Source organism: Carassius auratus, chromosome 21, assembly GCF_003368295.1.
Source record: "Carassius auratus strain Wakin chromosome 21, ASM336829v1, whole genome shotgun sequence".
Taxonomy (NCBI): Eukaryota; Metazoa; Chordata; class Actinopteri; order Cypriniformes; family Cyprinidae; genus Carassius; species Carassius auratus.
The window spans coordinates 4883589-4911329 of record NC_039263.1 but is presented as its reverse complement, the minus strand read 5'-3'; the positions used below and the strand labels follow the sequence as shown (position 1 = coordinate 4911329).

At 40.0% G+C, this 27741-nt stretch overlaps 1 protein-coding gene across 1 annotated transcript in view; it reads left to right on the top strand.

Moving 5' to 3' along the window:
* The window catches only part of LOC113038302 (gamma-aminobutyric acid receptor subunit alpha-2-like), a 186524-nt gene that overhangs the window by 149079 nt on the left and 9704 nt on the right, over positions 1 to 27741 (top strand). The window contains exon 9 of the mRNA XM_026195616.1: positions 11789 to 11994. Coding sequence (XP_026051401.1) covers positions 11789 to 11994 — 206 coding nt within the window. The remainder of the gene's footprint in view (positions 1 to 11788; positions 11995 to 27741) is intronic.

Below are 27741 nucleotides of genomic sequence, written 5' to 3'. Positions count from 1 at the left end.
AGAACAAGCAGATGAAATACTACAAGTCAGGTTGTGCCATCATATAGTCACAAAATCACATTTTTGATGCGAATGGAGAAATGTATTCCCAAAGTGCATTTCCATCTACCTTCATTGCATTAATCCTTTTCCACACAAGAAACCTCAAGCAAGCGTAAATACCTTTGTGTAAATTGTGGTGTGGTTTTTTTCGTGTTTTTTTTTTTGTTTTGTTTTGTTGTTGTTTGTTTATTTTTTTTATTTTTTTTTGCAGTTTCTGTCATTCGTTTCTGATGCAATACTGCAAAATGTGCAAAAGAAAAAGAAAATGAAAGTAAACAGAGAGGAAAGCAGGAAGTAGACAACGACTAAATGAGAGGGCATGATAAAGGGAAATAAGGAGCAGGACAAGGAGAGCACATGACCAACATAAATAAGATATACCCTTGTGCTTACACACAGAACAAACATAGAAACGTTAAATAAACAAGGACAAAATAAACAGAGCTGCCAGGACAGAGCCCTGCTAATTCCAGTCCTGTAATCTTCTTGTTTTCTTCTCCATCTGTCCCCTTCAAAGTCCCCAATGTTTCTACACCTAAAGTTAGTTTTTCCCTTCAGTAAATATTGAATCATGCCGCTTAGGTTCTTGTACTGCCACTGTTACCATTGTATGTGTTTTATCATTCCCTCTCATCTCTTTGTTCTTTCTAAAGCCTCTTTTGCCTATTCGTTGTTGTCTTTTATCTTGTGCTAACTGCATCATTTTCAAGCTAAAACTAATACATGCAGTGCAGCTTACTCAGGTGTATAGTCATATTTCATCTTCACCATCTTATTCTTTGCAGCCCACCATCACCATTATCGTTTGCACACCCACAACCTCTAAGACAGACTCCTTAGAATTGTTCTTCAGCCCACACAGGCTTAGATATTCATTCATGTTTTAATATTGAGTGGTTTTCTTAAGCATGCATCGTTTCTTTCGTACTATTTTTTGTCCAATAATCTATTATTATTTTTTATTTTTTTTTATCTTTTAAAAAAACCTTGATCTTAAATAGTAATCCTGGTCTGACTATGTAAAGCAGATTTTTAATAATGTGTTCTGATATACGAGACATTTATTAATTAGTTATATGTAATCTAGATTGTTTATAACTAGGCCAAGCAGACAGGAGTAATTCAGAATAGAACATTGTTTTCAGAATATAACATCACATTGAGTTGAGTTGTATTAAAGCATTTGACTGCTAAGTTAATCAAGAAGAAACAGCTAAGAGACAAGCAGAAAAAAGGCTGTTAATTTCCTTGTGTCAAAAGAATAAAAAGCTGTGAGTGCTCTGAATGCTGCATTAATTAGTATCCTATCATACATCTTTCATAAAGACAAGTGGGAGGTTGTCTCTGACTGATTTCCCATTACCCAAGTTGAGTCCATAAACGTGACTAATCAGAAATCACACTCTGGGTAAGAATTGCATCATTAACTGGTCGCCACACTTCTATGAAGAAGCCCCACTAGGCATGCTCTTCACCTCCGTAAGAAATGCCACTCCATCTTTTGCGGCTTTAACTTTTAGTTTACTTCTGCTATTAACATTCCCTCCTGCTTATCTTGTCCAGAGGAGAGGTGTTAAAAAGTGTGCAACAGAAACCCCAGGTGTCTCACACAAAGCGAATGTGCCAAGGCTAATCAGTGATCTGAAGCCTGCCGGTTTATGGAGTGCAAACACATGACCGGAAGGAGTAATTTAAATGTTTCATCCTGTTTTTTGAAGCAAACTTTCATGGAGTTGTCTTCGTTGTTTGAAATCATAAATGTTATTAATAATATTTATATATATATACAGTACTGTGCAAAAGTCTTAGGCCACTAGTATTTTCAGCAGCAAAAGATTGCTTTTAAGTCAGTTGTTTCTATGTATTGCTGTAGTGTGTCAGTAGGAAATATCAATTTACATTTCCAAACATTATTTTTGCCATTAAATGTAATAATCCAGTCCGATTTTTGTTTGCACAAGGAGTCTGATAACAGCCAGTGCTCCACACAGAGATCTGATCTCACCATCATCAGTCTGTCTGGAATAACATGAAGAAACAGAACAAACTGAGACAGAATATATCCAGAGGAACTGTGGGAATGTCTCCAAAATGCTTTAAGAAACCTGCAAAGCTACAGTACTGTGCAAAGTTTTAGGTACTTGTGTAAAATGCTGTAAAGTGAGGATGCCGTCAAAAATAAAGCCATAAATAGATTTTAATAAAAATTAACTTCAATTAACTTAACTAAATTAAATCAACATTTGGTTGGACCACACTTTGAGTAAAAAAAAGAGACATTGCCATAGTTCTTCTGGATATATTCTGTCTCAGTTTGTTCTGTTTCTTCATGTTATTCCAGACAGACTGATGATGGTGAGATCAGATCTCTGTGTGGAGCACTGGCTGTTATCAGACTCCTTGTGCAAACAAAAATGTCACTGCATTATTACAATTAATGGCAAAAATAATGTAAGGAAATGTAAACTGATATTTACTACTTACACACAACAGCAAAAGATAGAAACAACTGACTTAAAACCATTTTATTGTAGGTGAAAATAATGGTGGCCTAAGACTTTTGCACATGTAATTTGAGCTGGATTCAACTGTCACACAATATGTTCCTTTCACAGGGGATATTTAGAGGCCAAGCTCTATGAACCATATGTCCTAAAAAATATGACATTTGGACAGAGGTGAACAGAGTACCAAGCTTCATTACTTGAGTAAAAGTACAGATACCCCTTGCTAAATTTTACTCAAGTACAAGTAAAAGTACTACAGTCAGATTTCTACTAAAGTAAAAGTACTGAAGTACTTGTTTTTAAAAGAGTTCAAGAGTACATTTTCTAAATATTGCATTACTACTACCACATTGGTTAGATTTATTTACAGAAACGTCCTACATGGAGTTATGTAATGTTAATGTTAATACCTTGGAGAATGTAAAAGTAAAAGTGACATGACCTACAGCCAAGTATGGTGACCCATACTCCAAATTCGTGCTCTGCTTTTAACCCATCCAAAGTGCACACACACAGCAGTGAACCCACACACACACTGTGAACACACACCCGGAGCAGTGGGCAGCCATTTATGCTGCGGCGCCCGGGGAACAGTTGGGGGTTCGGTGCCTTGCTCAAGGGCTCCTCAGTCGTGGTATTGAGAGTGGAGAGAGCACTGTGTACATGCACTCCCCCCACCCACAATTCCTGCCGGCCCGAAACTCTCTAACTATTAGGCCACGACTTCCCCTAATCTTTCCCCTCATCTTTTTACCATTTTGCTTTATTCAACATTTCTCACTTGCTCACAAGGCAATAGCACAATGGCAATGCTCTGACAAAGCTCTGCTAGAGTTTTAATGGATTTTTTGCACCCACATTTGAACCTGACTGTGTTAAACACACCACATACTCAATAACATCAAAGAAAATGCTCAATTTACATTAATGTGTAATATCAGAAAGGAAAATTCAGATAAGAACTGTGTGTACATGTGAGTTTCTCATGAGTTTCTCATTGTTTTTTCATCAATCAAATCAATAAATCTAAACCAGCAAAGAAGACAATATAGCTCAATATAGCTATGTTTTTATAGCAAACCAGTATTTTTTTATGTGGCTTTTTGGCTATGAGGGTAATCTACATCTAATCTACATCTAATGAGGGTAATCTATGTTAATAAACATAAATTTAATAAAAGCGCATGTACAGCTTTTATTTTGCACTATTTTGTATACATCACTTCACTGTGGTTATCTTTATTGTGATTTATGTAATGCTATTATATAATATATAAAAATAAAGATTTATTCTGTTGTAAACTGTACTATTTAATGTACTATTTTATTTGTGCTGAAACCCACTGTAGTTATGCTGGTAGGCTCCATTCGAGAGGTACTAATGAGGTGTAGAGCAGACCCTTATTGATATTCCACAAGGTTCACACAGCTATGTCTGCAGACGTGATGAAACAGCACAGAATCAGGCTGCTGGCTGGATATTGAAATAATGGAGAAGCCAGGTTGGTAGACAGCCATTGCTAAATGTAGTGTTTTCCAAGGTGCCTGGAGGTTGTACTGTGTAGGTCCTCAAAGCCAGCTCCCCTAAGTGCTACTGTAAACCTCAGCAGCTTTAGCACACCAATCTGCCATCTGACTGCTGCCCATAGATTTGGCAGTAATCATAAATGGCTGTGTTCTGTTGTCAACCATTTTTGCCATAGGAGTTAGTTATTGCAGAGATGTTACCCCCTCTTCTACCAAGGCACTTGCATATTCTTGAACACGTCCGCGGGGGACGCATGGTTATACATGGTTTGCTACTACATGGATGAACACCTGCCTTTCCTGTTGTCACCCTGTAGCATTGACATGGGCTTAGATTAAAGACATTGCAGTTTATTTCTCTTGCTATATCTATGCCTCCTGCAGCAGGTCTATGGCATGTCCATGCAGGTGAACAGGGAACCCGGGAATCTGATGTTTTTCATAGTCAATTGAAAGGTGTATTTGCTGTCTTCAGTTATTATAACTGTGACCATAATTGTCTACTGCCCATAAGCCTTAAGTGTCTTAAGGGTGCAATAGGTGATTGTCTTTAGAAACATTTTTTGTTATGCTGGTTCAAAGTCTTTTCTCATTCCGATAGCAATCATTAAGTGATGTAAATGTATTAATCTGTATTTATATATTATGTGGAAGTCGAAGCACCAAGAAATGTCCATCCAATCAAAACGCTCGGTTCAAGTGTTTTAATTGGAGTTCCAACCTGCCTGTCAACATATATATCTGCATACCTCTGTGCACCCAGTGTGCGCAGACAGGATACGTCATCAGTGCATTCAATCACCCTATGCAGAATGCAAACATCAACAACCTGATCTCCCTTCCTGGAATTGTAGTACTTTTTAATTGATAAATGACACATGATGTAGCCTATAAAGTTTGAATTGTGAGATAATATACCTCTATAAATAAATACTATTTAAATAGGGGGGTGCGAGGACTGGAATTGGGAACCACTGATGTAGCCTATTGAAGTAATGTTCTCTTTGGTATTCTGGTCTGTGTGTGCGTTCATGAGTTCAGGGGGCGTGGCTTTTGACAGCAATTGCAGGGAGGTTGGCCACTATGCTCTTCAGAAAATGCTGCTTGTAGTCATCATTTAAGCAAGTGTTTGCTTTTCCATATCATGTAAAATCAATCAAATGTCAAATCAAATCTTGTACCTCAGGTGGACTCTAATCAAAGAGTTGAACGATGCCAAAGAGACATGAAATGCACGTGAACTATAACATATATATATGATCATGTTTACATTTAGGATGCAAGGTTGTATGATAAAAATCTGAATCCACATTTTCCAATATTTAAATAATTCCGAAACAAGGTTTCAGGAAAATGACCTTGGAATTGACCACTGTTCAAATCATGCACAGAAGAAACCATCTCATTCACCACACTAAATAGCAAAGCCTGTGTCAGTATTTCTAGGCTTATGCATCATCTCACAAACATCGCTTTGAGACTGATATTTAATCAGTCTCTGGATAGCTGCCAGTTTCTCAGATCTCCTCTGATGGGTCTAACCTGACATTTCACTCAGATAATCCTATTTTGTAATTTTCTTCACAGCTCCACAGTGTAATGTGTAATTTATGGTTTCGACACACGCGGCATGTAATAGACAACTGTCTCTGCAGAGACAATAGCAACTTGTGTGACATTCTTTCTAATGTTCCCATTGCTTTTCACTCCATTTCCAGATGGAGATAATGCCTAATGAAAAGTTTAATGAGAATCTTCTTTGCCATTCGACTTTTTGACACTCTACAGATCCTCATCAGCCATAGATTTCAGTTTAATTGTCAGCCACTGACATTTATGGGAGCAAACAGTGCTCAGTATTCATTTGAATTGCAGCCTCTTTTCAACAGCACACCATATATTGCACATTATATAGCTATGTTTTATTTATGCTGTTTTATTTGCACTGAAGTCAGAATGCCCCCCTGGTAATAATATACCAGCATCTTTCATCTGCATTCTCTTCTAAGTCAGTGGGCAGTAACAGAACGAAACACTATTGCATCTATTCAGAGCAATTTGCTTTTTATGCTTTTTTTTAATCATCAAATTTAATTCTGCAGAATTGAAGGGCCATGATTTAATAGCACAACCAATTTATCTTGTCAGTTAATTTAGTTAAATTTAGATTCACCAGATTGTTATTGTAACCAGAGCATTAGTCTCCTGGATCCAGACATCAACAATGGTCCATGTGGAAGCATATTCCAAGAATCCAGTCCATTCCATGGCCAAGAATCACCCAATTTATGCAGGAAGGGGCCTGTATGAAATGCATTTTTAATTGGATTTACTGCCTTCAGCAGTCTATTGCCAAATGGCGAGTCATTCCAAAAGATCAGATATCACAAATCAGAAATTCATATCCACATTATGCCCTCTAATAAGATTGTTGGTCACACTTTATTTTAGGGTCCAATTCTCACTATTCTCACTATCTCACTACTAACCATTAACTATGACTTTTGCCTCAATTAACTCCTTATTTGCTTTTTATTAATAGTTTATAAGGTAGTTGTTAAGTTTAGGGTATTGGGTAGGATTATGGATGTCATGCATTATATGTCAATATAAGCACCAATAAACAGCCAATATGTTAATAATAGACATGCTAATAAGCAACTAGTTATTAATTGAACAAATGTTTATACACATAATTAAAAACAAAATATTATTTACATAAGGTTGAAGTACACATAACACAGTTTTGGTTCTTAGTTCACTTAAAGTTTCACTTGATGAATAACTTTCAGTTCAGTAAAAGAGTGGAACCACTGTATCTTTCTTTTTTTCAATTGCTTACAATTTCTGAAACTATGACTCATTTTCTCTCAATTCTACACATCACATGCACACAACATGCCAAACATTATGCATCTCTTGCAAAGGCAAACACTTCTTTTGAAACAATTTTAACTTATAAATTTGCATAGTAAATCTACGCAGAAACATCAAATTATTAACTACAGTATATTCTGTACACACCAAACACCACACGAATGCGACAAATGTAAAACACTACTATCTTGTGTCTTTTGCTTGTTCAGTCTGCAGTGGAGATTGTGTATGTGTTTAAGAAACATAAAAAACACCATGAACACCTGCAGTGATGTTTCTTATTTAGCATATCTGACAAATTAATAAATTAGACAGCATGCCTGGTTAAAGAAGTCACCACTCCTCACTGATATATGCAGCAATCTAAGGCTCATAATATTTTTTTATGAACGTTATTGTGGTGTAAGAGCAACTCATTTCCCATGTTTACTCCCATTTCCTTTAAAAGCTTCCATCACTTATAAGGATACTTCTTTTTAGCCTATGACACCCTGTGCATTGGCATGAATCCCAGTGCTGAGAGCTTTCATTTGGTGAAATCAACTAAAACACTTCACAAAGTAAAGTGGTATATATTATAAAAGCACCTGTCCTTGAAACAGTCACAAATGTTTGGGTTAACTTTCTAATCACAGATGATTAGATGTTTCAAGACCATTGGCCACCATTGTATTTATTTATAGTTTTTATTTATTTATTTATTTTTGGTCCCACTTTATATTAGGTGTCCTTAACTACTATGTACTTACATCAAAAAATAAGTAAAATGTACTTATTGTGTTCATATTGTATTGCAAAACACTTGTGCTGCTATTGAGGTGGGATACGGGTAAGGTTAGGGATAGGTTTGGTGGTATGGGTAGGTTTAAGGGAGGGTTAAGGTATAAAGGGATGGGTCAACAGTGTATTATAAATATAATTACAGAAATTATTTACAGATGTATTTACATGCAGGTATTTAAAAATATATAAGTACAGGTATTTAGTATATATAAGATTCAACTTTATTGTCAATGCACATGTAAGGTAAAAGTCAACTAAATGCACTTATCTAACCAGAAGTGCAATAAGCAGTAATTACAAATGTATAATAAAAATACAGATAAGGACATATATTACAGGTGTTTAAATACTATCAGCATGATATACAGATAGGTGTACTATGAACATACTATACAGATGGATTATGTAACAAGTGTATGTACACTATAAGCAAAACTATGAACACCATTTACACTAGTACAATGGACAGTAAAAAAGTGCATAGAAAAATATTCCAGTGTGCAAATGCATTATTTAGTATTCTGGATTAACAGACAGCAGTGCAAGTGAACAGTTTTGTTTGTTTGTGTGATGTAGATGTAGTGTTGAGGAGGGGTGAAAAATGTGTGTGTTGGGGAGTGGGGGGTGTCGGAGGGCAGAATTCAGTAAGGAGATAGCTGTAGGGAAAACGCTGATCCTGAGTCTGCTGGTCCTCATCCGGTGGCTCCTGAAGCACCTCCCGGAGGGCAGGAGGTTAAACAGTCTATGGTCAAGGTGAGAAGAGTCCTTAAGAATTCTGCGAGCTCGACAAAAAAGCGTTTTCTGTGGATGTCCTCAATAGCAGGAAGTGGTGTCCCTGTGATGCTTTGGACAGTTTTCACCACCCTCTGCAATGCCCTGAGGTCAGCAACTGAGCAGTTCCCATACCAAACTGTGATGCAACTGGTCATGATGCTCTCAATCACACACTGGTAGAAGTTCACTAGGATGGCTGAAACAGCTGGTTCTTCTTCAGTCTTCAGGAAGAAGAGGCACTGGTGAACCTTCTCAAACAGGCTAGAGGTGTTTGTGGTCTAGGACAGGTCCTCCGAGATGGTGGTTCCCAGGAACTTGAAGCTGGAGACACGTTCAACAACTTTCTTGTTAATGTGGATCGGGTCATGCGTGCTTCCTACCTTCTTCCTGAAGTCCACAATGAGCTCCTTTGCCTTAATGGTGTCGAGGAGCAGGTTGTTGTCGGCGCACCATGCGGCCAGGTGCTGTACCTCCTCCTGTAGGAGGGAGGTCTCTGATGAGGTCAATCACCATGGTGTCATCTGCAAACTTAATGATGATGTTGGATTCATGCACAGGGTTGCAGTAGTGGGTGTAGAGGGAGTAGAGGAATGGGCTCAGCACACAGCCCTGTGGTACGCCAGTGTTGAGTGTGATGGTGCTGGAGCAGGTGTGGCCTGACCTAACATGCTGAGGTTTGTTGGTCAGAAAGTCCATAATCCAGTTGCAGAAGAAGGTGTTAATGTCCAGATCTCCAAGTTTAGTGGTCAGCTTGGAGGGAATGACAGTGTTAAATGCTGAGTTGAAGTCAACAAACAACATCCGTACATATGCATTGTGATTTTCCAGGTGTGTAAGTACAGAGTGCACAGTAGGCAAATTGGTGTGGGTCCAGTGTGGGTGGAAGGCAGTATTTGAGGTGTGCTAGGACCAGTTGCTCAAAGAATTTCATAATGATGGCTTTGAGTGCTATGGGGCAGTAGTCATTTAGGCACATCGGGGAGGAGTGTTAATGTGGACTTAAAGCATGTTGGCACAGTTGCTTGGGTGAGGGACAGGTTGAAAATTTCTGTGAAGACCCCTGCAAGCTGCACTGCACATGCCCTAAGCACACGTTGATCTGGCTCAATGCAGTGTGGACATCTGTGGAGGTGAGTTTGAGAGGTTGGTGGTCTGCTAAGGATGTGATCTTGGTGGCTGTCTCCTTGCTGTTGCTGTTGAAGTGAGCATAAAAGTAATTTAGTTCGTTAAGGAAGGAGGCGTCTGTGACCGTTGGAATAGAGTTGCTTTGTTTGTAGTCAATGATGACCTGGATGCCCTGCCACATGCATCGGGGGTCAGAGTTGGAAAAGTGGGTTCCTCTACCTTCAGCTTGTATCAGTACTTGGCGTTTTTGATGCCCCTCCTCAGGGTAGCCCTGGATTTCAGTGTTGCAGGCTTTCAGCAAAAGTCGCACTTCCTTGTTCATCCATGGCTTCTAATTAGGGTAAGTTATGATCTGTTTTTCTGTTGTGACACTGTCAATGGTGGTGTTGATGTAATCCAGTACAGAGGAGGTATAGATATAAATGTCTGTGTCAGAGCCACAGGCAGCCTGAGAAGCAAACATACTCCAGTATGTGCATTGAAACCTGTCCTGAAGTAAAGAGTCTGCTCGAGTTGTCCACACTTTGATGGTCCTCACTGATGGCTTCACGTGGTTGATGAGGGGTGAATACTTAGGTGTGAGAAACAAAGAAAGGTGATCAGACTGTAGTGTCTGGCTAGCTTAATAGAATTATTGGCTATGTCACTGTGTAGCCATGTTTCTGTGGAAACGATGACATTGCAATCCAAAAGTCTTTTACTGTGGGTGATGTGAAGTTGTAACTCATCCATTCTGTTCACCAGTGACGCACATTAGTGAGGAAAATGCTGGGTAAAGAGAGCCGGAGCAAGCACTTTCATCCAGCCGGGTAGAGTGTGTAGCCTCGGTTGTTCTGGAGATCTCAGGGATGAGTCAAAGATTGGGGATAAAACTGTTGGAAAAGTAAACACCAATATCCAAAAGCTCCTGTCTGATTTACGATGTTAAGGCAAAGCTGTTCAGTATAAACAGACCGAGATAAAAATACTTTTGTGTACGCGGCGCCATCTTGGTCTATATCAGTCCCTTCAGAAAAACGCGATTATGCGATCGCCTGATTTAATGCAGGGTGAAGCACGCAAATCATTCTCATAACAAAAATAAGCGCAAAAGACCGCAAGAAGCAGTTACACGGTGTGTTACATGACAGTGGGGGCAAATTATTTTGAGAGAGGGATGAGGATGAAGATGGCGAATGATAGGTGAGGCTACGAAGTTAGTTTTCATTTTCACAGTGGACTGTTGTAGTTTCATTCAGAAGTTGATGCACCTCTACAGTTGTAAGATTGCACTTTTTTGTTACAGAATAGTACCAAAACCTTACAGTTTTAAGTATATTAGTAGTATGTAAAATAATTTACGTTGCAGTAAGATATTGCACTTTGCAATTCCTGGAAAACAGCATTTTTGAAAAATATTTTATTTATTTATTTTTACAGAAGTTGTTAAATATTCCTTTTGTAAAGTTCGAGAACTTGTTTGACTCAATGTTTTGTAGGTTTGAGCCATGTGTTAATTAAGGTCTGAAATAAAACAGAATGAGAACTTAAATATTATGTTATTTAGTATGCTTGCTTATCATAGTAAGTCATAAGTAATGACTCTTTACAGTAAGGTAGTGAGAACAGGGTGTTGGGGGGATCACCTTTTTTTCTCTTTTTCATCAAACCGCAGTTTTTGCAAGTTCCCGCAATTTCATCGCATAAAATTGCAAAAATATCCCACATATTTCATCGCATATTTTAAGAAAACCTGCCGCAAAATCAAGGATTTTTGCCCACAACAATCACAACAAAAATCCTCGTTTTTTTTGGAGGGACTGCTTTATAGAAATATGAAATGGGACCATTTTTTTTGTTCTCCTTAAGCTACGGTAGAAACCAGGGTGGCATGTTGACTAAGTGAATAGTACCATCACCTCACAGCATGAATGTTCTGGTTCAAGACCTTTCTGTTTGGCGCTTTTATGTTGCCGTTGGTTTATTTACTTGATTTTCATTTAAGGTGGAATTATTCTTTCACATCATTTCTTAATCACTATTGGTTAAATATATTGGCTAAATCAACTAAAACAGCAACTGACATTGCAAAAAATACAAAAATAAAATGACTCCACGTTATCTATTATCTTGACTATGACATCTAAAACTTTTAACCACTTCTGTTTTTTTAGGTGTCACAACTGTCCTGACCATGACGACACTGAGCATAAGTGCCCGGAACTCACTTCCCAAGGTGGCCTATGCAACAGCTATGGACTGGTTTATGGCAGTGTGCTATGCTTTTGTCTTCTCTGCTCTCATTGAGTTTGCCACTGTCAACTACTTCACAAAGCGCAGCTGGGCGTGGGATGGTCAGAAGGAGGCTCAGGAGATGCGGGTAAGATAGATCTGGTTTAATACACTAGAAATAGGCTATCCAGAGCTGCTGTGAAATTACAGTTATACCTGTACAGTTGTGTTCAGTGCTTATATTATATAAGGCCATGTCATAGAGATAATGGATGTACTATCATTTGAAAAAAAAAATTCAAAGAAGTTGCATTTTATTTATATTTCTGAAAATGCAGAATGCTTTATTAAAGCTTGAGTACTTTTAGTGTGTTAACCTGTGTTATCAATCACTGTTTCATTTTCCAGTATCGATTTGTTTTTACAAAGTTACTTCCCACAATAAGCAATAAATATTCAGCATATAAATCCTAAACTAACATGGGCTTGCTTGCTAGCAAGCTTGTCACTATTGAGGTTGTTCCTGTTCAATAAGTCTGAAGCTGCCAATCGTCTCTCTCTCGCTCTCCCCACTGCTTTTGCTTGCTCTTGATTATTGCCACCCTCTGTCCTGGCCCTGATAACCTCTGCAAAAAAATGTGCTCAGAGCTAATGGATTGGAATTTCCACAGAGAAAGCTCGGCGAGTTGCCGTTTTGCTCACAATATAAGGAGATATTGTGCGAGTAAACCGGTAACATAAATTCCTGTTTCGTACTATTGTTCTTCCTCAAATATACGTCTTTATTACATTTTCAATAGAATGGATTATTTATTATTTAAATCATGTGTTTCTGAGGAAAGCATTGAGAGCAGCTGCAGAGTCTCTCACAAGACAGTACAATGCAAATCTGATAGCACATTTAGACTTGAACATGGTAGTTAAAGTTGCTGGTAAAAATGCCAAAATGAAACTTAAAAGGTGACAATTCTTTAGAATAAAAGTTGATAAACAATTAAGTTTTAGATATGCTAGATGCCTACATGTGAATACAATGATATACTTAATATTGGCTAATTGTTACGGAGTAAACAGAGGAAGCGTGCAAATCTATATGCAAAGCTTTACTCAAAGACGTGGTCAAAACAGGCTATGGTCAATAGCAACAACAAGTATGGAACAGGCTAGATGAAAGGGTAATCCAAAAACAGGTGAGGGTCAATTGACAGCAAATTTAACACAGAGGGCAAAGCACACAGGTAATCCACAAACAAGAAATTGTTCAGGTGTGGTGCGAAAACAGACTGAAACAGCAAGACAAAGGGATAATCCAAGACAGACTAAAGTCCAAGGCAGGCAGAGAGCAGACAGGACAAGTTAAGCAGGCTAGGATAAAGACATGGATTACTCAAGCAATGAACAGAACTAGGCTAGACTAAAGGTCATATAACACACGTTGAAAAATAAATACCACACGTTGTGTCAATCATGTTTACACACTGCCTCCAAAACTTTCATCCGTCATAAAAAAATTAGGTATGATTTTCTGAGTTTTTGCATCGTAGCATACATTTTGATAGGAAAGGATGGTAAATAAGAGTAAAATATGGAAAAAAGTTTCACACTTGGCGTGCAAAGAACTTTAAAACTCAGAATGGCTCTGTAAAATAGTGATAATCGCTAAACAATACTTAGAGAGCTGAGAAGGGTCTGAGTGGGTGTTATATAGTATGTGTGATTGGCTACAGGTGAGGGTGTAATCAATTAAATAGAACATTGGAAATGTAGTCCGGGGTGACATGTAACAGTCTGTTTAATGGGAGAGTCAATGGAATGGAATGGAGTGTAATGGAAGGGTGACCTCTGGTGGGAATCGGGTGGAAGGCCACGGACAGGATTCGTGACACTAAGTGGTAACCAAAATAAAAAATGCACTGGATAAATAAGTTCTGTTAACTCATTTGCATACCAACATGGTTGGGAGCTGTTAATGTACAATCACTGTTTCCAACTAACTGTAATGGTAAATAAGATTTCCATATAAACTGAAAACACAGGCTACTGTATGCGCTGCAATTTTAAAAAGTAAAAAGCAAAACTGTGACACTTCATTCACTGACGTGTTAACATGATAACAATTCTTATTTTTTTCTTTTTTGATAAATAAAATAAGAAATTGAAAGTGAGATATTTGTGTTGTATTTAAGTGTGCTATAAAATAAGTGTATTTTTATTTAATACTCACTTTTTATTTTAAAATAGTATTGTCGAACTGTATTATTTTTATTAAAAAAGCAATATAAATAAAGTTTAATAATATTATTATTAATAATTTATTGGTATAGGTATATTTAATGGTTTACTCTATGTACAGTGTGAGGGCCAGACCAAATCTCCAGTTGCTTTCATGAGAACCATAACTGAAAAATGGAGTTTAATTAAAGCAGTTGACACATATGCATGAAATGCAGAACATTTTCATAAAGAAAAACCGTTTTTGCATATTATTTGAAAACATTTGAAAGCAGAAAGTGTGTGTTATCATCAGACTTACTTTGCCAAATGGATTCTGTCACGATATTGTGTGGCTGTGCTTGTGGTCTCATGCTTCATAAATCAAGTGAAGATACTGATAATTGGTTATGTGCAACAGGCTTCACTACACTTCTGTAATGATGGCTAGGTTCTTGGCCTTTTGTGGTACTGGTACACCCAAAGGAAAGCTGTTGGCTGCTTTGAGACAGTTTAAAATTGCTGGACCTTTGAGATAGAAGAGAACTGAATAGCTATTAAAGCCCAAAAGAGAAAGATCGAAAACAGAAGAAAGCACGCAGATGAAAGATAAATTGAAAACAGGCTCACTGGGGTCTTTGGCTAAAGAAAAAGCCCAAAACTGATTTGTTATTGTTAAAAAGAAAGAAAAGAAAAAAAGAGCAGCAAAAGCAGCAGAGACAATCAGGAACAATGAAAAAAACGTTTGTAAGGAAAGGAAAAGAGAATGATTAGAGGAACAAGAAATAGGTTGGTATTGAACATTGATGAGAAATTGAACCGTTGCGATCTCATCTCATTTGCTTTACTCCAAAGGTTGGCAGGGTCACATGTGTACTGTTGAGCAAGTGGTGTGATAGCAAGAACGTGAGAGATGACTAACTGCAGATGTTATCTAAGAGAACTCTCTTTATACTGGATAATGGCTACTGTACTCATTCCTGAGTGTAATTTGGATCGAGTTGTACACTGACCTTGGTGCTCTCTGAGGTTCACCTGTCTTTGAAGCACAGATTGGCATTACAGATTGGGGTTGGTGTGATTTACCTTAGTGGGGAGAAGGTTCTTCACCGGGTGTTTGCTCTTTTAAAGTTTCACCACTATTGGCACTGATTACATGATATCACTACTGTAGCAAACTTAAAAAAATAATAATAATAAAAAATAAGATTGTTGCAAATAATTTTTTGTAGTCTACTAATTTTTAGTAGTCACTGCTCATATTTAGTTCATAAAAAAGGTTTTATTCAGAAAATACAGTTCCATATTATTATTTCTAATTTAATGGTCATTGTAATGTGTATAAGAGTATAATGTTACTATGTTACTATGGTAATAATAGTGCAGTATCACAAAGACATTACAAAAAATGTTTTGTGTTCCGCGGGGAACAGATAATGGATGAGTAAATTATGACAGATTTAATTAGTTGGTATCCCTTATGAAACAAAATTATATTGCAGTATATTGGAAAATTTCATGCAATATATTAGGCATATATTCTTATATATATATTCATTTTTTCCAATATATTTAAATATATTGAAAGCGGCAATCATTTGTATATTTTGCAATATATTATATAATATATGTATCATCAATATATTATTAAATGTATTCAAATATATAAAATATTAGAAATTAAAAGGGAAAATAATATATTACAATATATCACAATATATTTTAAGAAATATATTGGTAAATATATTTTCCTTTCGTAAGGGCTAGGATGGTTGTGTGGTGATAAGCCAAGAATCCTTTTGTCATGGCAAGTGCTAATATGGCTGTTGCAGTTATGCTAATGCATAACCTATTTTCAGAGTATATTTGTACTAGTATATGTGTGCAGGGAACTAAGTGGAACAATTGTGCAGCTGCTGACAGAAAGGATGTAACATGGAGGCCCATAGTGACAAAATGTCTCAGGGTTACGTATGTTACCTGGCTCCCTGAGATTCGTCTTGATGTTGATGCTATGAGAACACCTTCATTGTGTGCTGGTGTATGAAGCATGTGTAAAGACACAGCAGCACATCACCAAGGAACCAAGGTGTCTGTGCATAAAGTTGATCAAGTGCAATGGGTTTCCCTGCCTCGGGCAATCAGATTTGTGTTTTTTCATGTGCTTCAAACACTGACACATGCCAAAAACATTCCCATACCATCAACACCTTACTGCAGAGTTAAAGTTCCCTCAAAAGTAAATGCTGTGATCTTGTGCTTTTTAAGCAACGCTCAGATGTTTATATAACTTCAAGCACGCGCTTGAACACAAACAAAGTCTCACATACAACCTGCTTTAAAATATATCAAATGCAAAATCATAGAAGTAATAAATACCGCCCAAATCATAGTGATTGTTTTGCCAAGATTTGCCAAGACACCGAAGTCTGCAACAAGTAGTAAGATATTTCATAATGAAATGAAACAAATTTTTCAACCATTTATTTTCAAGACCGAACAGGTCTGTAAAATGATTTTATGTCAGCACTTTGGCATTTGATTCTGTTATTTCTCCCAAGTAATTTGAAGAGAAGCATTCACAACAAAATTGGTACTTCAGTTAATCAAAGAGTAATAACATTCTCCTGGGCAAACACACTCCATTCATGTACTAATTAGACTATTTGAGAGTTTTTGAATTTTCTGATTAGTTTTATAAATCAAAAGGGAATTCTAAGGTTATAACAGCACAATATATTAGACAAGATAGTGTTTATTTCCATTTCTGGCCAAACCATCAAGATTTGAAATTAAAATTAAATGCTTCACTGCTTTGTGATATTCCAGTCAGTAACCGTCAAAACTCTTAGAAATGAAGATGACAGAAATGGGTATTAAATGGCAAATTAAATATTTAACCTACCTTGGTTATATCAAGTATTACATTCTTCCTTAAGGTTTGCTGAGGTTGAAGTTCTCCACATAATTACAATTGACCATTGCATATCACCATCTCAGTATATAAAAATTTTATAATTACCCAATGGCTGTTTATCGGTTATATTGTTAGATATTACATAGATCTTCAGAATTACTTTCAGCTGCTCCAGTAGCCTTGCAGATGAGGTCTCCACATGAGGAGTTTAGTAGATGCACACTGAAATTGAGGATATTACTTTGCACAGCAGGAATTCAGAGTCTTTCTCCTTTGATCAGAGTATGTCCTCGGGAAAAAAACTGAGATAGTCAAAACAGAAAAGAATATATATCGCATTTGGATAATTTATGAACCACATGGTTCCATCCATTCTCCAAAACGCTTGTCCTGTGTAGGGGATGCTGGAGCCTAACCCAAGGGACTTTTTGAAGCCTATAGTTTTATGATACAAAAAGGCTGTTAATGTAACACTCACCAGGGTCACTTTTGCATTAGATTATGGAAATGCAGCAACCATTGTCATTGCTCTGATGAAACAGGAATTCTTTGTTGGAGAAAGGAGCCACCGAGGAAGTGGTTTTAAAATCCAGGTTTTATAGCTGGTATATTCTTGTGCCGAAAAAGTACCATGGTTTGTGGCAGAGATGGAAAAAGTACAAAAATATTCTACTCAAGAATAGTCTACTCATTACATTAATGAAATTTTACTTATGTACAAGTAAAAGTACCAGTCTAAAAATCTACTCAAGTAAAAGTAAAAAGTAGCTCTTAAAATAGACTCGAGGAAAAATTACTTGGTTACATTTTAACAGTGTTAGGGAGGCAAAAATGGGACAGGCCAAGGGTGTTGAATTCAGTTCCTGGGGGGCCACAGTCCAGCACAGTTTACATATAACCCTAATTAAACACACCTAATCATTTAGGCTTATTTGAAAACGTCCCTAGGTTACATATGTAACCCTAGTTCCTCGAGGGAACGAGACGCTGCGTCGAGCGCTTTTGGGGAACACCTTTGGCAAGAATAACTATGAATATCGTGTGCAATCAGTCCAATGGAAGAGACACATGCAGGACACATACAGTTTAGCTTTTCCTGGTCTGGTCTACCAAAGGGAGGAGGACAGAAGGCCTGAAGTACGATAGGTTATGGTGTAACAGAGGAAACTTTAGGAACATAACCCGCTCGAGGGTATAAGAATGCTTTGGCCATACCTGGGGCAAAGTCGAGGTAGTTAAGGGCCACCGAGAGGGCCTGAAGGTCTCCAACTCTCTTAAGAGACGTAATCACCAGTAACAGGGCAGTCTTAAGGGTCAGATGTCTATCTGAAATATCTTGAATTGGCTCGAATGGAGCTTTGCAGAGAGCCTCTAATACCACAACCAAGTCCCATGGGGGAATACGGGACCATACTGGAGGTCTCAGCCTCAGTGCACCGCAGAGGAAATGTGTAACTAGGGGGTGCCTACCCACTGACTGACCATCGAAAGGGACGTGGTAAGCAGCTATGGCCGCCACATACACCTTTAGGGTGGAGTGAGTTAACCCTGCAGAGAGCCAAGCTTGTAGAAATTCCTTAGCTGTACCAACTGGGCAGTTAACAGTGTCAAGCTAACGGTCTCTGCACCATGAAGTGAAGAGTTTCCACTTCAGGGTGTACAGTGTCCTCGTAGAGGGAGCTCTGGATTGGAGGAGAGTCTCAACAACCTCGGTTGAGAGACCAGGAGCTAGGAACTGTGCCCCCTCAGAGGCCACACCCACAACTTCCACAGCTCCGGGCGAGGGTGGATTATTTTGCCCTGCCCTGAGAGAGTAGATCTGTCCTGATCGGAATCTCACATGGAGAGCCGTCGAGGAGAGAGATCAGATCTGCGAACCATACTCGGCCCGGCCAGAACGGGGCTACTAATAACAGATGGACCCCGTCCCGGCGTACTCTCGCCAGAACTCCCGGGAGCAAAGCGATGGGGGGAAAGGCGTACAGACGAAGCCTCAGCCAAGTCTGTGTCATGGCATCTAGTCCCAGTGGAGCTGGGTGAACTAGAGAGAACCAGAGGGGACATTGCGATGTCCCTCAAGTCACGAAGAGGTCCACCTGAGCTTTGCCAAATATCTGCCATATCTGCTTCACCACCTCGGGTTGAAGCATCCCCCCCCCCGGGCCTCGGCCCCTATCTCGACAGCATGTCTGCTCCAACATTCAATCTCCCAGGAATATATACTGCTCTTAAAGAGAGGAGTTTGCCCTGGGACCACAGGAGGATCTGGTATACCAGCTTGTACAAGGGGCGTGAACGCAGACCCCCCTGGTGATTGATATAAGAGACTACCGCTGTGTTGTCAGTGCGCACTAACACATGACAGCCTCTCAGGTCTGAGAGGAAATATTTCAATGCTCGATACACTGCTAGCATTTCTAGACAATTGATGTGCCGTGTCAGATGGTAACCGCTCCACAGACCACGGGCAGGGTGGCCACTCATTCCCGCACCCCAACCGGTGAGGGACGCATCTGTCGCTAGCTTTACATGGCGACCAAGAGCTCCCAACACCAGGCCCTGATTCAAGAACCATGGTTTCTTCCATATGTCTAAGGCATGAAGGCATCGCCGCGTGACCTTGATGGTTCGCAATGGGGAAAACGCCTTGGTCTTTAGCTACCACTGTAGGAGCCTTGTGTGCAGGAGGCCAAAAGGTATCACATTGGACGCAGCTGCCATGAGCCCTAACAGTCTCTGAAACTGCTTGACAGTGAGTGACTGGCCTTCTCTGACTCTCTTGACTGAGGAAGGGATTGACTCGATCTGAGCAGGAGACATACGTGCCTGCATCGTGGTCGAATCCCATACTACGCCTAGATAGGTGGTTCTCTGAACTGGAGAAAGTACACTCTGGGCAAGAACGACACCTCGCTGTTGAACCGCCATCTGCTCTGATTGAGCTAAAATCAACCAATCGTCGATATAATTCAGAATGTGGATGCCCTGCATACGGAGGGGTACCAGAGCCGCATCTACACATTTCGTGAATGTGCGGGGTGAGAGTGCAAGGCCGAAGGGAAGTACTCGATATTGATAAGTGAAGCCACGCCCCCGTCTGACCTGCTGCCACATAGCCCTTGCCCATTAATGTAGATGTTGTTTTTAACGGTTTTGTGGGCAAGGCCGGAGCTTTCAGAAACGATGCCGAACCGGGTGACAGATAGCTTGAAAGCGTCTGTTCAACCCGGGGCATCGCTCTGTACCTTCGCTCATCGAGCCCCGCGACATTGCCATAATATTGAGAGTTGGGGCCGAAGAGCCAGGTTGTATAAGGGTGTTTCCACGACCTCGCTATTTCTTCGTGGAGGTCGGGAAAAAAGGGAAGGCTCCGGGCTGGAGGTGGCTGTCTCGGCCGCAGAAACCGCTCATCTAGTTTGCTTTTCTGCGGTTCATGTTTTTTCTCTGCAGGCCACTCGATTTTTAATTTATCAACTGCACGAGTTACCACCTCCAACAGCTCCTCATACTGGGGCGATAGGGGTGGCGAATCCCTACTGATCGTCTCCACATCCACCTCATTGGATCTGGCAGATGAGGAAGGAGATAAGGACTGGCCCGTTTCCATACCCTCCGCCAGATCCACCTGCGAACCCCACGAGTGCAGCAGCTGTTCTGCCTTGGCAGAAGCGGGGCCAGTACCGTGGGGAACGCTGGCGAAGGCTCCGTCCTCGAAGAGAGCCCTCCGGGATCGAAGCGTCCGCATCGGCAATCGATCACAATGCTCCGACCCCAGGCAAACCACGCATAAATCATGTGTATCCCCAGCCGTGATGTAGCGTTGGCAGGGAGGAACACACTATTTATAGCGCGATTTGGATTCGCCCTTCACATGTCCAGTCTTAGCTTTGCACTTTGGCATTGTGTCTTTATTGGGACGGACAACAGTAAATAAGACTTACAAGACAGACTTTTGAACATGTACACACAGAGCGCTTGCTGAAAGAGGCAAAGCTGAAGGCAGCTGCGCGGCACGTGCTTTTATAGCTTCCTGGTCGCTACGTCACTCCGCCTGTGACGTCACGCTCTTCCATTGGACTGATTGCACACGATATTCAGAGTTGTTCTTGCCAAAGGCGTTCCCCAAAAGCGCTCGACGCAGCTCGAGTTCCCGAAGAGGAACTACATGATATGTGTTAGAACTAAACTCTGCAGGGCTACAGCCCTCCAGTAACTGAGTTTGACACCCCTGGGATAGGCCTATTAATCTCAGACTAGTTGTTTTTAATTAAAGGAATCAGTTATTTAGAATAATACAACATTTGGGCTGTTACCAGGCAAATCAGTATCAACAAACTCATCTTTACAATGCAGACAAAATGCAGAAGCTTAATCGGAAGTGGCATTTTTATGTATTTACACACTGTTTAGTGCAGGCTGAGGGGGGGCCCCCAACGATCTCAACGGACTGGCTGAGGCCAGCCTAAAAAGATGCTCAGTACAGTTGATGGGCCACTGCTGCGCATCATCATGAAAGCTAATCATTTACACATGTTTTTAAGCCAATTACCACTTGTCGATTTAAACATTAAAACATGCAAAAACAAGACGCGGAAAAGCTGAACTGAGTAGCTGGTTACTCGCACGCTGTGTTCGGTGCGCACTGGGCACCAGAGAGAGAGCCCCGTATCATGGACAGCCACACTGAACCGAGCTCACTTCCTCAAAGTTCTCCTCGAAGTCCCTCCTGCACCCGAGCGAACAAATACTAATCGCAGTTTGAACAAACAAGAAGATGTAAAAGAGCCTAATTCAGCACCCGCTGTGTTCTGGTGTTCAGGGCTCACGCATGGAAATGTGTCTCAAAATGCTTGAACACCGAATTTGCTTCTTTTTGCTCTTGTGCTGACAAATACATACAAAATATGTCAAAATACTCGCCTGTTATATTAGCCGTCAGTTATTTCTTAAGTGAAAGTAAACAGTTGAGGAAAAAAATGGGATGTGTACTATTTTGGATGCGTTCATCATCTCTTAAAGTTACCGCGCCTAATTTAGTTATAGCTGCTGTAATGTTAATCAAAGAAGATGAAAAAAATCACTAACTGCTCTTGACTGAATTACTTTTTAGTTTTAACAAGAATTTGTGCATAGTCAAACCAAAAACTATTCAGATACCAGATATAATTTTTAATGTTTATATTTTACTAGTAGGTACAGGACACTAATTCGTTTATGTAAGTGATTATAGCAAAATTAAGCGAACTGTGACTTATTATACCCAAAGAATCTTCATACAGTGAACTACTAGTGAAATTGATAAAAATTGTATCTATCTATCTATCTATCTATCTATCTATCTATCTATCTATCTATCTATCTATCTATCTATCTATCTATCTATATTAAATTGGGACCAATAATTATTCAGCACCTTATAAAGCACCACATATTGCTTATGTGTTTCTTTTTCTTCTGAATTGCTAATGCAACCTTTTCACACCACAGTCTGAACAAAAAAATGTATTGCTTGGTAATTTGTCAACAAAGTATTGATAGTAGTGTAAATATTGTAATGATAACAATTGTCTGTAGTTATGGTTGATTGTAATCAATTACATACATTTCTAAGTTAAAACATTATCAAGACGAATTTGTTCTAACACAGTTTAACTAAGTTATTTTCATTTTTCAAGCGATAGCAAATAAACTGTAATGTAATGTGAGAAATGTTGAAGGTGTCTGAATAAATTTTGGTTTGATTTTATATCTAATTTTTACATTGAAGACTATCCAGTGCTTTTTTTTACATGTAATTATTTGATTTCTGTACCTGGACACCTACAAACTTGAAAAAAAACTTAAACATTGTGTAAATAGTACAAATAAATAAAAATGAAAGAACATACAAATTAAACCATTTCAAACAGGGCCCACTGGTGCAACCTTCACCGGGGCCCCGCAAACCCCAGCTACGGCCCTGTATCTATGCTAATATATTAACTTACAGTTTCCCTCAGTCACTTTGAAACATTTATCAGAACACAAGTGAGCAAACTTTGATGTATTCTCTGTAGAATAGTTTTACCACAAAAAAAAAGAAAAAAAGTGTATTGCATAAGTCATAAATACACTTGTACCAGTGTATGTACCAGTTGTCTGTCAAGCTAATTTTCAGTTTTTGTTAATTTCTTGAATTGATAAGTTGCTCTCAGAAGAGTCTTTATTGTGATTTGTTAACAGATAAATTGTGAAAGTGAATCCAGTTCAATGTCTTGCAATCGATATCCCACATATAGTTTTGTGCACAGTAGAAATTGATATATGGCATACAGAAAAAGTGCAGACATGCATTTTCTGTAACTGTTATCAGAACTGTAGACATAGTTTACATCAGGGAATACAGACAGAGTATACTGTTGACAAACATCTTGTTTGTGAACAAATGACACAATGATTTGTCATTCTGATGGCAATGAAACATTCACTGATAAATTACTTACTTTTGAGAGATGATCTAAGGATTTTGAGCAAGTTACAGGCTTTTGCAGGTCATTTTTTATTATATCCCTCCACTGTGTTATTTTCTTAATTTCAGTTATGACCTGAACTTCATATGTGATTAGGTTGTATGTTTTTTTTTTTTCAACATGTACTTTGTTTGCTATTAAATAGAGTAGATTTACTTTTTATAAAATTTTGGGTGTTTTTAAAGCTTCAAGGCATGTTTACAATTCAGAGAATCATCATCATCATCACTCTCTCTCTCTCTCTCTCTCTCTCTCTTTATTTCAATTTAAGTGTGGTTTATTGTCATGACAAAAACGTGTCTAGGTTACGCATGTAACCATGGTTCCTCGAGGGAACGAGACACTGCGTCGAAAATGATATGGGGAACGCGCTTAGCGTGAGCGATTCTGAATATCATGTGTAATCTGTCCAACGTCACGGGGCAGGGTGTCGTAAGCGACCAGGAAGCAATAAAAGCACGTGCCGTGCAGCTAGCATCAGCTTCAAGTACCAGCAAGCGCCAGCAGGGGTGCCAGGGGTATGGCATCTTGTTCCCTCGAGGAACCATGGTTACATGCATAACCTAGAGACATTCCTCTTCAGGAACTCGAGCTGCGTCAAAACACAATGGGGAATGAGGTGCCCAAACTGCCAGACTACCAAATCCCTGCCTAGTGTGTATCCGAAGATCACAGCTTAGGACGAGAGAACAGAAACGCCTGGTGTAACTGGCATATCTAGGCAATAGAAACTCTTACAAATGTGGAGGGCGTGGACCACCCCGCAGCATTGCAGATGTCCAGCATGGACACACCTACTAGGAAGACCTTGGAGGCCGTCATACCCCGTGCAGAGTGAGCCTTGGCTCCCAACAGCGGGGGAAGACCAGAGGACTCATAGGTGGCATTGATAGCCTGGACCAGCGGTTCCCAAACTTTTTTTCCTGCGCACCCCCTTCTATGTCCCAACCGGGTTGGCGCACCCCCAATCCCCACTTTAAAAAAAACAAAACACAACAAAGCTTTAAAAAAATCCAAAAAAAAATATTTTATCACCATATAAAGAGTCATGAACAAAGAAGATCAAAAAAGTTTCAATACTGTATAATGTAACAAAGCTACGCACAAGCTTCCACTTTTAAGAGGACGAGTGACAGACACAGGCTCAGTAACAGAAAGCACGGTTATTTTCAGCCACGTAAAAGAAACAATATGCTAGGCCTATTAAATGACCATGGAGCTAGCAGCAGTATCATCTCAACCCGCGGCCCGTCACGAATTCAAATGCGTCCCACCATGCTGAACAAAATTTTTTTTTTTTTCAGTTTTACAATTAATATTATTTTTACATTCATTTAAACGTTAACTTAAGAAATATCATCGTCATGGGAGAGTGTGTGCGGAGGCTCTGAGAGGACGAACGCGTACCTCCCATTTTTTATGACCGCGCGGACAGGTGCGTGTGGTCAGTAGGCTTCAAAAGCACAATTGCACATGTGGAGGCAGTGTGAAGAAGCCCATTGCTACTCAAACCTGTGCAATCCGCTTGCACTTGGACTTGGACCATAGTTGCGGCCCAGTGGAAAAAAAGGTTGAGAACCACTATAACATAACGGTTATGGAAATTAGAACGACAGTACATTGAATTAAATTGCAATGAAGTTACAAACGATCCACATCATTAAAGATAATAAGCTCCGAAATATATGAAATTAATAAAAACGAGGATCAATCTGAAACTTTTCAAGTGCGACAATAAAATTAGCCTACACATGATCCACAACATAATTAATTTGCAAAGAGCATAGGCTCAAACATAAAATAAAATGAAAGAGGATGCATCTGGAAATTTTCGAATGCAGCGCAAAAGTCTCTCAGCCTGCAGCGAGAGAGAGATTTCCTCAAGATTTTTTATTTGCTAATTTTCTTTCTCTATTCTCTTCGTCTCTGTTGCCTCCAAATCCTCAAGAGGTCCGACTTGACAGTTTCTCTGATTTCAGCCAGTTAAGCATATTTATAATATATATTATGGAATGAATGAAACGAGTTGGCACGCATATTAGCCTGCAGTACATAAAAGAAGAACAGTGCGTGGAAGACAGCATCTGTCTTCTAAGTTTCCATCGAAAACTAGTAAATTATAGTTTTTATTTAAAATAAAAGTGATTACAAAGAAAATGTTTACTGTTCATGTTTTTTTATTGTATGGAAAAATCCCATTAAAAAGAACCGCCATTACATTTTTCCTCTCCCGCACCCCCTGGTGGCAGCTAGGAATATACACCGCTCTGAGTGAGAGGAGTTTGCCCTGGGACCACAGAAGGATCTGGTGCACCAGCTTGTACAAGGGGCGCGAACACAGACCTCCCTGGTGGTTGATATAAGGGACCACCGATGTGTTGTCAGTGCGCACCAACACATGTTGAACCCTCAGGTTTGGGAGGAAGTATTTTAGTGCTAGATAAACAGCTAGCATCTCTAGACAATTGATAAGCCATGTCAGATGGCGACCGCTCCACAGACCACGGCCAGGGTGGCCACTCATGACCGCACCCCATCCAGTGAGGGATGCATCCGTTACTAGCGTTACATGGCGACAAGGAGCTCCCAGCACCAGGCCCTGATTCACATGTCTAAGGCATGGAGGCATCATCGCATGACCTTGATAGCTCGAAGTGGATTCCTGCTTCGGGGAAAATCCCTTGGTCTTAAGCCACCACTGTAGGGGTCTCATGTACAGGCCAAGGCCAAGAGGTATCACGTTGGACGCAGCTGCCATCAGACCCAACATCTCTGAAATAGTTTGACAGTGAGTGACTGGCCTTCTTTGACTCTTTTGACTGACATGAGGATCGACTCGATAATGTCGGAGAAACCCTGTTGAATCTCGGCGGTGGAGAGCCGAACTGAATACAGTAGCCTTTCTCTACTGTGCACAGGACCCATTGAGATACATTTGGCAGTAGTTCCCCAGTGCTAAATAATCTACTAAGGCAATCAGTCTCTCGAGACTGATCTCTGGTGTTACTGAAACAGCCAGATTGGTGTTTCTTTGATCTGGCCATTTTTGAGACCTCCGAAGGGGTGGCGAGTCTCTCAGATCCGCTACGCACACGGGAGGAAAATACTGAGAGCGGCGCTCGCTGGAAGCTGCTGCGCTCTGGAACTCTGGAAGGGTTGGCAGACTGAACTCCCGAGGGCACTGAAGCGAGTTGGGAACCATGTAATCCGATGTACCCTGCTCTACCCAAGCATTGGCTGCCCTCTGAAGCCCTCAACCCCTGGCGTCAGGACTTCTTGGCCGAGGACTTCTTAGCTTTAAACACTGCCCTAAGATCTCGTTTGGGCATAGAAGTCCCGGACCGAGAGCTCTCGTTCCTGATGTGGAGGAGCACAAGAGGTGACGCTCAGTTTTTGAGCCTTCTCTATATGAGGAGCTGGCTGGCGGCTGGGGCATCTCCTGCCCAGATGCCCCAATAGAGCAAAGAGGGAGGAATTTTTTCGAACATTTTGTGCCTCTTGAAACCTGTCGACGACTGAGTTGACAGCATCGCCGAACAGGCCAGAAGGCTGGACCGGGGCCTCCATAAGGCAGACCCTGTCCTTCTCCTTCATTTCGGACAGGGTTAACCATAAATGTCTCTCTGCGGCCACCAAAGCAGCCATAGACCGCCCAATGGCTCGGGCGGACTCCTTGGTGGTGCGGAGGGAGAGATCAGCGGTCTGTCTTAACTCTGATATATCTTCGTACTTGAACTCCTCTCCCTCATCAAGCTCTTCTAGCAGGTCGGCTTGGTATGCCGGTAAAACTGCCATGGTGTGCAGACACGCACCAGCCTGACATGTTGCCGAATACCCTTCAGTGATGCGCGGGTCAATGTATTAATAACCCGCACCCGACCGACGTTTTCAACTAACCAGCCCGCAACTCAGACCGCAAAAAAATGAAAAAATAAATATTGTACCCGACCTGCTTCCTGACCCGCATTTTTAAAAAGGAATAAATGCTCATCGTAGTGTCATTGGGCCATAGGAACGTAGGCAAAACTAGGAAAAAATATACAAATAAAAAAACAACAACAACAAAACTTAATATATTATAATTTTTTCAAGAACTATGAAAAATCGTCAGTAAGCTAATAATGTACTAAAATAGTCTAATCTGGCTATGTCTATTTTTATGTTTCTACAAGGTCAGCAGACATTGAGGCTCGAGTTTGTTCTGATCAGATCTCGTGAGCGAGAGCGCATTTCTAAATATTCCGATCCGCTCGCTCAT